The sequence below is a fragment of the Myotis yumanensis genome, unplaced genomic scaffold (assembly GCF_028538775.1).
Source record: "Myotis yumanensis isolate MYYU_CA2020_CCGP unplaced genomic scaffold, mMyoYum1.0.hap1 SCAF_15, whole genome shotgun sequence".
In the NCBI taxonomy this organism is placed as follows: Eukaryota; Metazoa; Chordata; class Mammalia; order Chiroptera; family Vespertilionidae; genus Myotis; species Myotis yumanensis.
This window is the reverse complement of record NW_027223766.1, coordinates 42,486,512-42,504,916: the sequence shown is the minus strand read 5'-3', so window position 1 is coordinate 42,504,916 and position 18,405 is coordinate 42,486,512. Positions and strand designations below refer to the sequence as shown.

Here is an 18,405-nt window from a genome sequence, read left to right as displayed (position 1 = left end):
TAATAATCACAGGGAACATTGTTTATTTTCATATAAACATGTGTCCTAAAGAAACAGTAATTATTATGTTGTTTTGGAATACTTGCTCAGACTGATTTTCTTAGTTACATTTAGTGGGTGGGAGTGGAAATGGAAAATATTTGATGACCATGAAAGAAATCTAAATATTACCAAAAGCAGCAATACTATATGAATAAATATGAATGTGAATCAGGAGACTCAAATGGTGAAAGTTACAATAAATACATACTAGAAAAAATAAAAGATATTTTCTATACATTCAAAATGTTGAAGGTGTTTCTGATTTAATATATGTGACCTCATAAGGAGAGTATATTAAATAAACTGCATAATCAAATTGCTATTTTGTTCTTTATCAAAATAAAAAAATACAGAATGGCAATTTGGGTCGAAAATGATGCCACAAACAAAATTTAGCTTTAATTACTATCTACCCAAAAGAGGGAATAAACTATCAGCCAAGACCAAGGCTCTTTGATCTCACATTTCAACCTCCTTCTCCCCCACATGAATGAAGTGGTCTTTTCTCAAATGTTCAAGAGGCCTTTTACCATTTGATCGGACAATTATTTTTAAAAAGGTTTAAAATGTGATCTGGAAAACCACATTGACTCTATGTGGCATATTTGCTATTCTTAGCCTGGTGGAATAAGCTGGAAGTGGATGAATAATGCAGGTTAGAAAGAAAACAGATGCTAAATATTACCAATAGGAAGGTTTTCCAGCAAGGAGACGTTCATTTTAGGACGAGATTTTTGTTGGCACTTTGGCATTATGACGATTATTTTTTCCCCTCCAGCTGTTACACATCTGTATCGAAGGCTGGGGCAATTGGCGTTGGTCAGAGCCCTTCAGCGTGGACCATGCCGGGACTTTCATCAGAACTATTCAGTACAAGGGTCGAACTGCCTCACTCATCATCAAGGTTCGGCAACTCAGTGGAGTGCAAAAACAGGTAAGTTCCCTTGTGTTCATGACCCACACAGCTCTTAGTCGTTGGATGTTGGATGTCATTAATGGAAGGGAAACTTAAAGCAATGGAAATAACAATAAAGAGAATCACAGTGATATGCCTAGTTACACCTACTGCAGCCGTGCACCTGAGCACTTCATAAGTGCTGTCGATGGTCCCGAAGATGATGGAGATGGCTCAGACCCCCTTGTCCTTGTCTTTTACAAGAGCTGCTAACGAGCAGTAAAATTTACTGATTTTAGTTTCACCTCTTCTCCCTGTCACCACCTACCTCTGGTGGAGGTGCTAATGAGCTGTGAAATGGCCAAAAGGCCTTTATTGAGAAAGAAAAAAAAGCGAAGAGTGAAGGGACCCTGGATAACCCCCAGTGGATGACCAGGACTTGGTTCTCATACGTGCAGTCATAGTCTGGGAGGAAGCGTTGACGCCCGGGCTGGGTCTCCAGCCTTCTTTCCTAGGAGTCCGTGCTCACTGCAGTAAAAACCCACTGCAGTCTAGCTCTTGGCATATAAAACCTCAGCTCTCAGCACATATTTCTACGTATTTTATAAAACTTCCTTTGGGCTGCTTTTGAAGTTCCAAGACTGCAAAGGCGGGGGGGGGGGGGGGGGGGGGGGGGGAGTATCTGACGCTTTTTTGTGTTCTTAAGATGTGAAAATGTGGTTTTTAAAAGATGTTTCTCAAGCATGGAGCATATGACAAGAGTAGAAAGAAAAAAAGGAAGTATGAAAATCTGAAAGCTGGCTTCACTGCCCACAGTGTAACTGGGCTTGTCATGCGGGTTTGAACATACACTTCTGCATCTTGATTGTAACAGTCTTTCCAGAACGTAGTGAACTGAGGACATGATAGCAGCAGCTCCCAGCCCCGGAAACAGAAAGAGGGAGCCTCCCTATGGAGCAGCAGGGCTACGCCATTGCTGTTTGCCAGGGGTGAGCAGGAAGCAACTGGTGAGGTGAACAGGAGGAGCCACACGGTATTCCCGGCCCGCACCTAATCAGGTCGCAGCTGAATTGCATGTTACTATTGTGGGCAAAAGAAGTGACATGAGAACTATAACCGAGGCGTCTCAGAAGTGAAGCATAGAGTAGTCTCCCCAGTCACCTGATGGCTACAGTGGAACTGGGTAAAATGAAAGGTACTAAGTACGTGACACAGTCTGCTCTTAAATTACAAATTGATGTAAACCTAACAACGTACGCAGCTAATAATAAGTGCGAAGGGAACTTAGAGGTTTCACTAAAGCGGTATGACTTGAGCTGGACTTTGTAACACATGGAGAATGTGGGTGAAGGGAGGGCATTTCAAGTAGACAGTGAGGGGACTGCCTAACTAGTGTGAGTGTTGAGCTGGAAAGTCATAAGAACAAGCAGCGTCACTGACTCCCATCTGCCCTCAGAACTTACTCACGTGGATGTGCTCTCAACAAATACCTCCCCCTCGTGCAGACCGGTTTTCTGACTCTGTCACTCACGGTCTTCCAAGAATGCCTATCCACCTCCTCATTCACCAGCGTGCCTGAGAAATGGTCCTCCAGCATCTGTTTGAATACTCCAGGTGATGAGAGGCTCATGCTCTCACACAGCAGCCCTTCCCGTTGCTTCTAGCTATTAATGAGGTTTTTTTTCCTAATTTTGAGTCGAAATCATTACCATTCAGCCAGTTTTGACCATTCCTCAGAACTTGTGAGGTGGACAGAACAGCCACACACCTTGTTGTGAGGACACCCCTCTGCACCTTCAAGAACAGGAGGGAAGCGAGGATGTTTTCCTACTTTCCTTCTCTCTAGGCTAGTGGTTCTCGAGCTGAAGAGTATATCACAGTCCTTGGGGTACCTGTTAAGATAGATTCCTGGTCACACTCCCACGGGACCGGGTCCAGGAACTCTTGGTGTGATGTCCTCATTTCTAACAAGTTCTCAGGTGATGATGCTTCTGGTCGAGGGCCGTGCTTTGACCACACAGCTCTGTCAGACCTTTCCCAGTTCACCCACCTCTTGTACATGAAGTTGCTGGGCCATCTACCAACTAGTGGAATGGCAGGGTCCTTCTATGAATAAATGGTTTCCGTGGTAGGTCCTGGTGGTTAAGGCAATTGGCTATGTGCCCTTGCTAGCTGTGTGATCTTGCCAGTTATTTAACCTTTGTGAATCACTTTCCTCATCTGTAAAATGGGGATAGTAATAGTGCCTTCCTCAAGAAGTTAGTGGGAGGATTAAATGAGTTTTTACATGTAAAGTCCTCACAACATGTCTGGCCCACTGTCGTAACCCAGTAAGCTTTCGTTACAATAACAATGATGAAATACTCCTATGCAGGAGTGGCACCAGTTGGACTTGTTTTGATTACTCTAAGTCTCTCATTCTTTCATGCATATTACATATTTTCAAGGAGTGACATTAAATTTCAGGGATAAATGAATATATATAATGTTCCGGAGCAGATATGACACACTACAATAGTTCACCACAAGTCAAAAAAGTTGGTCATGAAAAATACATTTTTTTTCAATTCTCAAAAATGTTACCTGTTTCTTTTTTCTGATTGTAAAAGATTTCCCATAACTAGTACCTATTACCCATATGATCTTAGACAAATTTCTTAATCTTTCCATGTTTTATATTCCTTTTGTAAAAGAAAGCACCCAGAAAATATTAGCTCACTTTTGTTATTTTTGTATTAACTGTTATAAAATATTTCTAAAACCACAGATAGTCGAATGAAAAAAATAAAAATTACCTATAATTCAACCACCCAAAGATAAATACTATTATTACTTTCATGTATTTTTTTCTATGTAGATGTTTTTAAACAATTTGAGATCTGGTTATAATAACAATTTTTCAACTTGTTTTTTTCCACTTAAAACATAATTCTTCTCATGTTATCTAAAATTCCTGAAAATTTTCTTTGAATGGTTGCATATTAATTTACCATATGGTACATTGAAATAGCATTTTCTTGTTGTTGGGTTTTTAGATAATTTCCAGTTGTCACTATAATAAATACTTATAAATAAATATCTTTGTGTATAAATAGATGTCCAGATTTCTGAGTCTATCCCTAATATAATTTGCTATAAAATTTAATTCCTTGAGCAAAGTATATGAATGTTTTTATGGTATTTGATGCATATTCCCAAACTAAAAACATGTATTTTTATTCTTTAACAAAAATTCATTGTTTTTTCTCACCAAATTCTTGTTAGGGCTACACTAATCTTTTAAATATATGTTTGCCCCAAAACTTCTGCTGATTTTCTTAGTTTTCAAACTAAGCATTTTTTTCTTTATTGATTAAGGTATTACATATGTGTCCTTATTCCCCGCCCCCCCCCCCCCCCATTGCTTCCCCACCTCCCACTCATGCCCTCACCCCCCTGGTGTCTGTGTCCATTGGTTAGGCTTATATGCATGCATACAAGTCTTTTGGTTGATCTCTCCCCCTTACCCCCACCCTCCCCTACCTTCCCTCTGAAGTTTGACGGTCTGATCGATGCTTCTCTGTCTCTGGATCTGTTTTTGTTCATCAGTTTATGTTGTTCATTATTTTTTAAAAAAATATTAATATAAAGAGGGGTTCAAAACATAACTAACAAAAATAATTTCCATACATTTCAAGTTAAAGGAATTCTTTTAATCATTCTTTGCATTAATGTCAAATACTAGTATACATATTTTAAGACATCTGGTGCCAAATGACATTTCAGAATTTTTCCAAATGTTATTTGTACTGATTAATGTTGGTAATCATCTTCTGTGGGGACTGCCTCTCACACTTTTTTCTGCTTCTACCCTATTTATAATCAATAATCCTAAAAAAAAAAAAAAAATAGAATCTAGCCTCACAGAAAAGTCCTATTGGAGAGCAGTAATGAAGCGGGGCAGCTTCACCTGTCTGAAGGGACGTGTCATCGTCTCCCAGAGGAGCTGGAAGTCCCTTTCACATCCCCACTGTTCAGTTATATTTTGAATGTTAGCATTTCTTGTAGTCAGGTGAGATTGAGCGCTATGTTAGAGCCATTTAAAAACTTAGCAGGTTGTGAAATGTGGGACACAGAAGCAGCAATTTATTTAACTTGGAAAGAAGCAAATGGCGAGTGGTTAATACTGAACCTGGGTGATACGGAAAGGTTCAGCAGACCACCGTGCCAACCTCAAAGGCACCGCTGCGGGTATTGAACTTGTGAAAGACCTTTCTAGTCAGTGTTTTTTCAGTCAGCCTCTCTCTCTCTCTCTCTCTCTCTCTCTCTCTCTCTCTCTGTCTCTTTGTGTGTGTGTGTCCCTCCCGCCTCCCTCTCTCCCTTTATACTTCTCCCTCCTCCCCTCCACCACCACCACACACACACAAGCAAAAATTTAGTGTCTTTTTAAATTGGATTTATTATTTTATTGTCAGGGTAGATTAATTAACATTGAGATTAGCTCTAGTTCAAGTGCATCAGAGACACAGATTTCCTCAATTAGCCGGGTCAGGGAGGAAGATAGGAACCAAGCCTTCAGAAGAGTTTCGTGGATGCCTGCCTCCCTGTCTCTTGGTTTCTTTCCTTCTACTCAGCCTGGGCCTGGGAATTTGCAATAAACTGCAGCTGCCTAATTACGAAGCCCTACTGGGGGAGATGGTGTACCTTGACCACATTACCAGGCCCCTGTGTAATGGAAAATTGGTGCTCTTCTGAGTAGTGACTTTTGGTTATGGTCTGTACCCCGCCTTCCCTCTGCCCCTTGCATTTCCCCACTGAATGACAGATTCCCAGGCACTTTGTACAGCTACTCATGCACACGGATTTGCTTCCATGTTTCCCACCCCCTGTTGGAGCTTCACCACTCTAAAACCTTACATGTACGTGTGTATGTCCGTGTAGACATTGGTATCTTTATCCATACACTTTTAATCATGGCTGAGATATCATTTTCCAGTGCATCTGGTGCTCTGGAGTCCTTCTTTAATATCGCTATTCTCCTTGGCACTGATCTAATAAGAGTTCTGAAACCTGCTAAGTACAATCATATGTGGAAATCTTCAGTACACATCTTTGTGGCTTTGGGGAAAGAGGGGAATTAGTGTGAAACCTGGAAATGTGTATTAAAGAGAAACCCTACATTTAAAAAATTAAGTAGCTGTCTTCAACTGATAAATTAATCTTGAAATTCTAACCATAATGTTCAAAATAAAGGCCCTGTAAGTGTTGCCACTTTGAAGAAAAGCAGACGCGGCTGCACGGAACCCTGCGTGGGAGCCGCACGCAGAGGCCAGGAGGAGCAGCCGTGCTGGATGCCCCTCATCCAGTGGCCTTCCCTCCTGGCCACTTTTAAAGGTTTTCTTTTTATCAAATTTGAAAGCCTGTTTAACAGGCTTTTTAGTTGAAAATGAAACTATAAAAACCCACCAAGACGATCTCTGTCTTTAAACAAAGTGAGTCCCAGATGGTTGCAGAGATGCTGTGGTTTCTATGAGAGACAGTGAAATTCTCCCCAACCTCCTGGGGCCCAAAGGTTCTGAAGCAAGAGAGCCGTGGTGCATGGCCAGGCTGGTTCATCCAGAACGCGAACTGACTTCCATACGGCCTCGGCCTCAGAGCTCTCGAATGTTTGCTTAAAGTTGGGTGATGCTGTGGCATCAGAATAGTCATCGAGAATGTGTGTTAACCCCTCGCATACACTAGAGAAAAACTTGCCTCCTAACTTAGGACCCATAGTTCAGTTGAGTGTTATGTTAGCTATTGTGAAAACATTGTTTTTGTTTTAAATATATATAATGGCCAGAGTATCTAGGGGAAATGTAACAGTTAAGCACAGCTTGGTTTTCACAGATGTATTCCTTCTAAAGAAAACTGAAAGGAATAAATCATTGGAAAATAAATGTTTAAGAAAATGCTTAAACCTCACTATTCAAATAATGCAAGTTGAAACAACAATAACAATTTTTCTTCTGTCAATACAACAGGTTCTTGGGGGTAAAATTATAGTTCTTAAATAGTCATTCATGTTTGTGTAAGTAATAGTTCATTAAAAACAATGGTTACAAAATATTCTTAGTGACATAGCAAAAATATCAATTAGGTTGTTTTCAGCTTAAAGTTACAAAATCGGCTTTTTAATCTTCTTAGCAAGTTACTGAGGCAGACACTATTATGGTTCCTGTTTTACATTCACCATCGCACATAGCAAGAGGGCAGGAGGCAGGCTCCTTGTTGGTCAGCTAAGCGCCTCGATGCTCTGCCGCTCTGCCTCCACCTGGGTTTCCCTCCTGTTTCAGGATGGCCGCAGAGGGACCTGCATTCCTCTCCTAACACCTTCCAGGCCAGGAGAGAGGACTTGTCCCCCTTTTTATCCAGGAGCAAGTCTCCCCCAGAGCCTCTTAGCAGTCTTTCCTTCCATATTATTAGCCAGAGTCCCATGTTTATCCCTTAATCATTGCAAAAGGAACTACCAGGATTAGCTTATGCCAATTATGATACAGTACTCAGTACACCTTCCCTGAATGCTTTGTTGATATTTGAGACCTAAACCAAGTCAGGGTTTTTAATAGCAAGGGAGGAGGAGGGGCCAGCTATTTGGAACAAAACCAGTGGTGTCTGCCACATTTACATTATGATGGGCAGCCTTTATCCTCTTTTTATAGTTCTAAGTTTTCTTGATCCGTAGGTATCAATGAGAGACTATCAAGGTGATTATCAGCACAGACTCTGTGCCAGATGGGTAATATTGGCAAGTTATTCACCATCTGTGCCTCCATTTTCTCCTTGTTAAGATGAGGAGTCATCGTAGCACCTATGTTATAAGGTTGCTGTGAGATGAAAAGAGTTAATTTGTGAAAGGCTGGTATTAGTCAGGGCTCTTCAAAGAAAGAACCAGAAGATGTGTGTGTGCGCGCGCGCACAGATATTGACACACATATATTATGTATGTACAAACAGAAGTAGCGGGAAAGATTTGTGATAAGTTGGCTCACATGATTATGGAGGTCAGGAAGTCCCAAGATTCAAGGTCTGCAAGTTAGAGATCCCGTGGCCGGCGTGGAGTTCAAGTCCTAAACCAGCAGGAGGCCGGCCCAGGAAGAGCTGACGTTTCAATCCACGTCCAGTGGCCGAGAAAAACCAGTGTCCAGCTCCGGCAGTTGGCAGGAGGGGTTCCCTCCCACTCGGGCCCCTCTGTTCAGATCCACAGTGGATAGAACGAGGCCCACGCACATTTGGAGGGCAGTCTGCTGCACGCATCAGCCCTCTCAGATGTTTATCTCATCCAGACAGCCTCCCAGACACACCCAGACCAGACCACACGTGACCGGATCTGTGTGCCCTGACACATAAAATGAACCATCACATGCTTAGGCCTGTAACTCTGCAGTGTTTACACTAGTTATTATTTTATAACCTGAAATAATATTACGGAGAAGGAAATCCAGATGGGAAAGTCCTATTTCCCCCATTATGGTGTGTATTCCTATTATGGAAGGATTTGCTTTCTGAAAGTATTCACTTTATAAGAATAAATTTTGCATTGTCTTTTCCATTTCAGTCTATTTAAGAGATATTTCTTAATCCCTACTATGAACTGTACTCTTAGCTGACTGAAAAGTTGGATAATCCATGGGGTTAATGAGTAATTCTGTGTGTTTTATAAAGATACATGCTTCTACACTATAGGAAAAACCTGAATAAAATAAAATACAACTAGGATCTGAGTAACAAATTGTCTTATTGCGTAAGAACGGAATAAACCCTTGGAAATCAGCTTCAGGGAACAGATTGATCACAACCGTCCTCTCAGCTACCAGAGGGAAGTCTTGTTTTCGGTCCCCATCCTTTCTTTCTGCTGCATCATTTGTACCATTGACCACCTCCCCTTGGCCAGTCCCTTCCCGGGGCTCCTGCAGCGCTGGTCTCGCCTGCTCCACCACCACCCCTTCACCCCTTGTTCCCCGGCCTCTTCTTTGGCTTCTCACCCTGAGAAGCTCTCCCTAAAGTGTTGGTCAGTTGCTGGGTTTGAGCCTCTACCTTCTCTTCCAAACAAACTATTTTTCTGTGAACATTTGCAAGTCTTTTATCTCCAGCCCCACCTTCCCTCTCAAGCATATGGCCAGTATTTCTAGCTGGACCTGCACACCCCACCCCCCACCCCATGTGTCTCTCCTTTGAATACTGCAAACTCAATAGAGCAAACTCTCTCCTTTTAAGCCTCTTTCTTCTTGCACTCTATAAGGTAATAACTTTTTTCTTTCTCTTTTTTAATTAAGTTTAGGGGGGGATGGAGAAAGAGAGAGAGAGAGAGAGAGAGAATATATATGAATTTGTTGCTCCATTTATTTATGCATTCATTGGTTGCTCCTTGTATGTGCCCTCACTGGAGGTGGAACCCGCAATATTGGTGTACCTGGGTGACGCTCTGGCCAGCTGAGCTACCCAGCCAGAGACTTCATTTCCTTCCTTCCTTCCTTCCTTCCTTCCTTCCTTCCTTCCTTCCTCCCTCCCTCCCTCCCTCCCTCCCTCCCTCCCTCCCTCCCTCCCTTCCTTCCTTTCTTCCTTCCTTCCTTCCTTCCTTCTTTTTTTAAATCCTCACCCAAGGATATTTTGATAGAGTGGAAGGAGGGAGGGAAAGAGGGGGAAGGAGCAAGAGAGAGAGACATTGGTGAGAGAGACATCTATCAGTGGCCTCCCGCATGCACCCCAACCTGCAACCCTTCAGAATTGATGAAGGCCTTATTTATTTATTGTCTTTTAGATTATCATCTGTGGAAGACAGATCATCTGTAGTTACTTGTCTCAAAGCATAGAACTGAAAGTCGTCCAGCATTACATGGGTCACGATGGACAAGCTGTGGTTCGAGAACATTTTGACTGCCTCACAGCCCAGCAGAAGTTACCTTCCTACATCCTGGAAAACAGTGAGCTGACAGAGCTGTGTGTGAAGGCCAAAGGAGATGAGGACTGGTCAAGGGATGTGTGCCTGGAGTCCGCCGCCCCCGAGCACAGCGTTGTCATCCAGGTACGAGAAGTGGCACGATCTAAAGGAGGGCAGATTTACAATTAAAAGTGTCAGGATGTCCTGTATTCAATACAGACCTCTGATTAAAAGATGACTTATGCCGGGAATATGAAGGACGTCTGTAATACTGTCCACAATAAAAATAAAAGACAGTATATTCAAAAGAGGGGAGACCTGAAATAATGTGAGTGGCGTTGCGTGTTGCTTCTCAGACTTCCTCCCATCCCAGGACAACACGTGTGTATCCGGTCCAGGCATTCGTGTAGCCAAATGCTGCCCCTCCCAGAGGAAGGCGAGTTGTATCTTGAAAAAGTTCCTGGTGCACAGGCTTTGTGGGGGAGAAAGAGTGTCCTCCCCACTCAGGAATCTGTGATGACCTGTGACTTTTTTATCTCTTCCTCAATCTCTACCATCATCACTTTCATCCCCATAAAGGACAAATCCTCTCTCCCATTCTCCCACTCAGTCTTATATCAGTCTCTCCCCGTAGAAGTCCCCTCGTCTTGATGGAAAAAATTGCCCCCATTAACTCACTGCACATCCACTTTATGCCATAAAGAAGTCTGTTTTTGCTTAGTTTTCTTTTTTATGGCTCTTTTCTATAACTTCAAACCTTTTAATCCTCCCAACTGGTATTATATCTGTGCCTTATTTTCATTAATCAGTAACCTGGGGTTTGATGGGACCCTTTTCTATGCCACCTGCAGGTGCCATCTTCAAACAGCTCCATTATTTACGTCTGGTGCACCGTTCTGACTTTGGAACCCAACTCTCAAGTGCAACAGCGACTGGTGAGTGCTTCCCAATCCTAAAATATGGTATATGACTCTGACCTTTTCTGTTCTGAAATAAATTAAGGTCAGAGTGACCCAAGGAAGAGATTTATTACGTTTGTTTCAGCATCAAACAGCTGGAATACTGCAACAAAGCAAATATGAAAGTTCTTCTGTCCTTTTATTTTTACAGATTGTGTTCAGCCCTCTCTTTATCATGAGGAGTCATCTTCCAGACCCCATTATCATACATTTGGAGAAAAGGAGTCTGGGATTGAGCGAAACACAAATTATTCCAGGAAAAGGGCAGGAGAAACCTCTACAAAACATAGAACCTGACCTTGTGCATCATCTCACATTTCAAGCAAGGTACTGGGAAAATCCTTATATTTTCCTAAGAGAAGTTCAGTAGAAAATTAACCTATTGAGAGGAAGAGGGAAGATTGAGGTTTTTGTATGATATCTTATGAGAATGTTGTTTTAAAATTATCCTGCCAACTGTTCTCTTATTCTCTTCTATAGTTTTAAATAAAATTCAGCCTTTTTTTATTAAGCTTAGAAATAAACAAGAGGGATCATCAGAAAATTTAATTGGCACATAATTTCTCTCACAGAATAAGAGATGAATAGAGACCTCACCCAAGCACGGTTGTGGTCGGGGGAGGGGGAGGAAGAGGAAGAAGCCAGGGCCAGGTCATGCAAACACGGTGTCACCAAAACCTAAAACACCGAAAGTTGACTCAACCTCACAAAAGAAGTACCGGACTATACTACCATTGTACTTAATTATTTTCCGTAAGTTGCAGACCACTGTGGAAACCTGATATTCTTGCTTTTTCTCCCCACTTCCCAGAGAAGAAGATGATCCTTCACATTGCGCTGTCCCCATCTCAACATGCCTCGTTAAGCAGATAGCTTCGAAGGCGCACCCGGGAGGTCCCGTTCACCAGATCCTTGATGACTTCTACGGGCCAGAGAAGTCCCTTCACCCCCTGTGGCCCTATAGCAGGAAGGATACTGACAGGTAATGTCCTCCAGCAATCTTTTTCTACAAACATTTCTCAATATTAAGTAATAAAAGACCATTCACAACAACTTTAGATATCCAAAATAAAGGGTGTGTTTGTAAAAAGAAGATACTTGCCTGTATGTGTCAGATTCCGCCCTTTTATCATCCAGTAGATGTGTTTTGTAGATGACTTTACTCATAATCTGGCACATAATTGCGTGAAAAGTTTCTCCTGGTGCACACCCAGCATTAGATAATGGTGGTGTGAAGAGGTGTCCTGCCGGACACTGTGTGTCTGGGGTCCTTAGCCATGTTTCCTGAACACTGAAGTAGCTGTATTTCACCGAGTCCCTTGATGTGGTCTTTGGAACAGGAACGAACAGCTCAGTCAGTGGGACAGCCCGATGCGCGTGAAGCTGTCAGTCTGGAAGCCACATGTTAGAACCTTGCTGATAGAGCTTCTCCCCTGGGCCCTGCTGATCAATCAGTCCCAGTGGGACCTCTGGCTGTTTGAAGGAGAGAAGATTGTTCTGCAGGTTCCTGCTGGCAAAATTATTATTCCTCCTAATTTTCAGGTACTATAACTTTTTTTAACTAATACGAATTCCTTTCTTTCAACAGCTAGCTTTTATTCTGAGGTTGCATTTATGTTCACAGCAGAATGAATCAGATGTGGGAAACTGTCCTCTGAGATGCACATGTAAGGGGTATGGAATGTTCTTTGATATTCAAACATCTCAGATGTCCTTTTTTGCCCATCAGCAGTATTCATGTTTGAGATATCATTAACTTTGATAACTTGTTACTGTTACATTCTCATTTCCATTGTGTACGGGATGTTTGACAAGCATTAGAACCAGCCTGCTCAGATATATTAAGGCCATAGCGCCATATTCTGTGCTAACCGACCCCCCAGAGATCTTCAAGATGGTTAAGAATTGAGGATTTCTGAGCAACCATTTTTGTCAGGGCCCCCTTTTTAAATAAGTGGATTTGAATTCCATAATCATGATGCCCACCCAGTGTTGACAATAACATGGAATCATCACTGACAGGGGGGGAAACCTAACCACAAGACAGAACTTCACAGGAAGATTTATGTTCCCTCACAGGGAATTTTCTCAGTAAGGCTAGCTCATTTTAAAGGGCACATAAATCTATAAGAAAATACAGTACAAGGGACACCTAAGTAACATGTTTTCCTGATAGGGAACAACTTGAGAGTTCTTTTTGGGGGGACTTCAGTTCATAAACATCTTTATTCAATTGCATTTTTAAAAAATAATCAGATGATGTTACCTTATGGAATTGGAATGTTGACCTCCATAGACCTAAAGTTGCATGTTATTTTTTTGTCAAATGAAATGAAACCTTCAGTTTTTAAGCCTTTGGTATTTATAGGGTAGTTACAGCTTGGGCTTGGTTTTATTCCCCTCTTCCATAAATATGAATTCCACCATGAATCAAAGAAAACAGTGAGACCTAAAATAAAATGTGTGCTGCCATTACAAAAAGAAAGAAAGTAGAAAAAGAAAGAGAAAACCATAAAGGAATTGTTTGCCTAAATAGACCTATTATATAATATTAAAAAAATTCCTGCGAATTGAGATAAACATATCAAAGTTAAGAATAATACTTTATAATTGAGGAATTATTTTTCCAGGAAGCTTTTCAAATTGGAATATACTGGGCAAATACAAACACTGTGCACAAGTCAGGAGCAGTTAAACTGGTTCATAACCTGACATCTCCGAAGTGGAAAGATGGAGGGAATGGCGAAGTTGTGTCACTGGACGAAGAAGGGTTTGTTGATGCTGAAATAAGACTTGGTGCTTTCCCAGGACATCAGAAGGTAGGACCACAGTCGTGTGGGTCAGGGCAAGTAGCGTGCCGTCCCCTCAGCCTGCTTAAAATGAGCCCACCCTTTTCTTTTTAATCCCCCTTTGGTATTACTTGTTCTAGACAATTTATAACAGTGAAACACGTGATTTCTTAGACCTCTCCGTTTTACAGGTTTTTCCCTGTGCCAGTGGTAAAAGCTGCGTCACATAATTTACCCGATAAGTGCTCCAGCTCAGGACACTCAGCAGTCACTTGATGTATTCACAGATACCCACAGATTGTAGTTGGCCGCCTCCTGGTAGAGGAGGAAGTAGAGTTGCTAACATTCTGAGCAACACCTAAAAGGACAAAGGCTCCTGCCACACAGGTTCTGTCCTGAGCGCAGTGACGGCCTCCATTCAGGTTTCCCATAGAGCCAGCGCTCTAAGAGGGAGCTATATCCTTGGACGGGAGACTGGTACCTATGTCTTTAAAGATCTGAATACAAAAAACATACTTAAGCAGTTATTAATTAAATACAAATGTTCCAAAGTCCATGAAAACCAATGAAGCTGAATAATACAGTGACGAGTCATATTAAACTGCATGTATGAAAGTGCGCTATCCTGTTGTACCATGTCGGGGTCTCCTGCTGTACTTAATCATATCTTCGTTGTTTTAGCTGTCCCAAATCAGAAAAAGAAAGGAATACTTCATGGGAGGAGTATAATTCGTGGCCTTTCTGTGGGAAAAGTTAGGTTTGACAGGCATCTTTGAAAAGTTTCTCAAGAAATGTTAGGGTCACTTGGTGACTTTTTAAAAATAAATTTCTCTGATACAAAGAAGTTGGTCTTTCTTCAATATTCAAGGCTGGTATCCATTTCCTCAAAGTTGTCTGGGCAACACATGTTTATGCTCTGCCGGCCAGAATACTGGAACATGGGTGTAAATGGCAAAGAGCTGTAAGCGTGAATCACCCAAAGTTGAATAGTTGTAAGTTGAGAACTACCATCAAAACCTGGAAAAAATGTTATGATATACAGTCAGACACCCAATATGTCCAGCACCTCACAGCGTGGCCACAGCAAAGGCTGAATAAATGTTTGTGAATGAATGAATGAACTGTTGGAAAATTTATTTTATATATTTATATCTCATTATTCTTTAGCAGCGATTCTCAAACGTTTTATTCTCAGGACCCCTTAAAATTACTGAGGACCTCCCAAAATCTTTTGCTTATGTGGGTTATACCTATTGGTATTTATCAAATTAGAAATCAAAACAAAAAAATTAAAGCACGAGGATACACATACATTCCATTAGTCATGAAAGTGATGACATCATACATCCTATAACCTCCAGAAAACTCCGTTTGTGCACTCAGGAGAGAACTAGAGTGGAAAGGACAGATAGCATCTGAGTATTATTATAAAGACAGTTTTGACCTTTGGACCCCTCCAAGGATCTCAAAGACACCCCCTCGGACCATGGGGCCCAGACCACATTTTTAGAACTGCTGTCCTGATAGTGCCACTTGCTAGATGGGTACCTTTAGGCAATGATGTCTTCTCTGAGCACCAGCTCCTATAACGTGGTAAGGTCGTGAGATGATACATGTAGTGATTAAGAGCAGCACCATGGAACCAGACTGCATGGTTTCCAACCCTCTTTATATTTGCGACCTTAGGTGAGTTACTTAACCTCTTTGTGCCTCATTTTCCTCATCTGTAAAATGGGGATAAGAGTAGTGGCTCCATGTGGCTGTTGTGAGGTTCTGTGAGTTAATATGCATGAAGTACTTACAGGTAGCCACAGAAGGCACTGCATGAGGGCCAATCATTATGATTTCATTAGCAGCAGCAGCAGCAGCATTAAAGTTCCCGAACTCCCCTTGGTCCATGGTAGGCATTCAGCGAGACAGCTGTTCTCATGCACATGAGGAAGAGAGGAGGAATGTTTCATTGAATTTGTTATGTTGAAAAAGATGAGTGGCGTTTGTTTATGTAAAGGTGCTTTATAAATAAATATTTTGTGAGGGAATAACTTGAAAGCAAGTCTCTATTGGTCACTACATGGTGGCAGCAAAACTAACTGGTTTGCTGAAGCACCCCGTTTGTAGAGTAACTAGGGGCCAGGGCACTTTTGAAACTGAGAGGGGACTCTATTAAATACTCTGGAGCAGAAGGTAACTTGGTACTGACCTGGGAAACCCAATGGTAAAATGACCTTTTAAAAATAGCCAGGAGATTTCTATATGCCTTATAAGGTTCTCAAGTGTACTTTTTCCCCCAATTTCTTGCAGTTGTGTCAGTTCTGCATTTCCTCCATGGTACAGCAGGGTATACAGATTATTCAGATTGAAGACAAGACTACAGTAATCAATAATACCCCATATCAGATATTTTATAAACCACAGTTACTTGTCTCCAAGCCCCATTCTGAAATAGAGGTAAGTGATTCTCAATGTGATTGGCTTGTCTTAAGTTTCAATAAGTTACAATAAAGTAGGATCAACTTTTTTAAATCTAGAACAAATAAAAAGCTAATGCTGAATATAGGTAAAGAGAAATGCATTTGTTCTTGCTTTAATTGAAACTGTGGATGTCATTGTCAGTGCTTGCAAGGTAATTAACAAGCAGACACATCCTGACACAGCATGGAGTCACTGCCCACCCCGTCCGTTGGGAGGCTGTGGCACAGGCGTCCAGCACAGGCGGGAAGTCCTCCTGAGGACTGGCTCCCAGGTCTCAGGCTGCGGCACCTGGAGAAGCCTGTGGGCACAGGGCTGGGAGCACTGAGCTCCGGGTCCACCAGGAGAGTAAATGTGGAAATGGAAATGTACCAACTCGTTTATGTCAACATCTCCATGGCAGAATAAGCGGAAAACAAATCCAAGGAGGATTTTTATGCAGTTCTTTATACAGTTAAAATGAAGTTATATTTAGAGAGAAGGAAGATATTTTAAAAGGACTTAAATACAGAGCATTCTAAATGGTAGCTGTTGTTTTATGCTATTGAAACTATCGTGTAGGAAAGTATTATCTTTCTTTACCTTTGTCTGCATTCACCGTTATCTCTTACTTTCAGCTCCTAAATACTACAGTAGAACAGTAAAATTCAGATGAAAATCTTATTCTTCTACGTTTACCATGAATTGCAGTATTTACAAAAATGTCAGAATAGTACATTTTTATCTTGGTTCATTAAAGTGTTGTTAAAAAAAAATAGGTGACCAACCCAGGTGGTATGGCTCAGTGGTTGAGCATTGACCTATGAACCAGGAGGTCGAGGTTCGATTCCTAGTCAGGGTATATGCCCAGGTTTCGGGCTCGATCCCCAGTGGAACACGTTGCAGGAGGCAGCTGATTGATGTTTCTCTCTTAAGAAATCAATAAAAACATATTAATAAATGAATAGGTGAGCAGAAGTACCCAGGTGGGAAATAGAGGTCAATACCATTTGCATTGTAGGGAAGGGATTTGACAATAAATTCTGCTTCTCCCCACCTGGGGGCTTCCTGAAGCATTAGGTCAGGGCCACCCCTGAGATTACATGGTTATGGTTTCTTAGACGCTTTGCTTGAAAAACCTTAACTTCTCTGTGTACTGTAGTAAGTGTGCTCTCTGCATCGTCTGTTCTTTGTTTCAGTATTTTCGTGTTCCCGACAGCACTACCTTCAGCATTTGCCCAGGTGGCGAGCAGCCTGCTGTGCACTGCAGCTCCCTTCCTTGCTGGGACTTAATGCCTGACCTCAGTCAGTCAGCGCTGGATGCATCTCTGCTTCAGAAACAGATCTCTCTGGCCTTCTCTCCGGCCACAGGTGCCGGCAGCTCCCAGTGCTGGAGCCTGCCGGCTGTGGTTCGGCAGGACTTTCCCAGGCAGAGTGTGGCTGTGCCCTTCGGCAGTCGCAGGGAAGACGGATTCTGTACCAGGTAGTTTACACCATGTGCATGCCCTGGTTTGCTTGTCACTGCAGCTGTTGATGGAGGTGTGGAAAGAGACAGGAGAATAATGGCCACGTTCACCGTGTGGAAAGCTAGGGTTCACTTTCATTGTTAACGGCTCCGAGACTGAGCATACAACTGGACAAATGTGAAGACCACGTGTGGGTGGCCCCAGGAGACTGCTGATGGCATTCTTCCCCAGGCGGCTCCTCCTGGGGCAGATGACGGTGTCTGTACCCTCGAATAATAGCAGCATCGCATCACAAGGAAAAGACCGCCCTCTTTTATGACCTCTTAGCCCCTGTCAAATGATAGGAAATAAGGGTTAAAATATGAGAGTCGAGTTGGAAAACCTTTTTCTTTTCCCATATCTTACTTTAAAATGGAATTTTTCTCAAAAAGTCATTAAGGGAGATAACTTAGATAAACACAAGTTACAGAAGACTCTGTTCTGTGGTCATTCCTGCACACAAGTTACCAATTAAGCAAATAACCACCGCGGACTCGAGCCAGGGACGGGCAGTGGTTTGTTCAGACTGGACTTTTATTTGTGGTTGTGTTGCTTGCACTATGTCCTCTCTGTAGCTGCCGGGGGGAACTTAGGTAGGCCATACGTGAAAGTGCAAAAGAAAACGTGACCGCAGGAGAGGGACCTTATTCCCGTGCGTACGGATTTACAGACCTTATCTGAGATGTCAGTCATCCGAACTTGGCGAGGCACTATTTCTAGTGGTAATACTTAGAAGATAACTTCCTAACTCACTTTACCCCACACGCATGCATCCCTCCTTTCACAACATCCAGCCTCATCCTGCTTTATGCACACTTCCTCCCTCCCTCCGCAGAGGAGTGGCCGTCCTTCCGTTGTGATGGGAGAC

At 42.3% G+C, this 18,405-nt stretch overlaps 1 protein-coding gene across 3 annotated transcripts in view; it reads left to right on the top strand.

Moving 5' to 3' along the window:
* The window catches only part of VPS13B (vacuolar protein sorting 13 homolog B), a 607,742-nt gene that overhangs the window by 547,561 nt on the left and 41,776 nt on the right, over positions 1–18,405 (top strand). For all 3 annotated transcript variants that reach the window (XM_070391987.1, XM_070391986.1, XM_070391988.1), the window contains exons 44-52: positions 821–976; positions 9,717–9,980; positions 10,688–10,771; positions 10,947–11,122; positions 11,607–11,777; positions 12,136–12,337; positions 13,426–13,614; positions 15,886–16,032; positions 17,232–17,515. In XM_070391987.1, the coding sequence (XP_070248088.1) occupies positions 821–976; positions 9,717–9,980; positions 10,688–10,771; positions 10,947–11,122; positions 11,607–11,777; positions 12,136–12,337; positions 13,426–13,614; positions 15,886–16,032; positions 17,232–17,515 (1,673 nt within the window). The remainder of the gene's footprint in view (positions 1–820; positions 977–9,716; positions 9,981–10,687; positions 10,772–10,946; positions 11,123–11,606; positions 11,778–12,135; positions 12,338–13,425; positions 13,615–15,885; positions 16,033–17,231; positions 17,516–18,405) is intronic.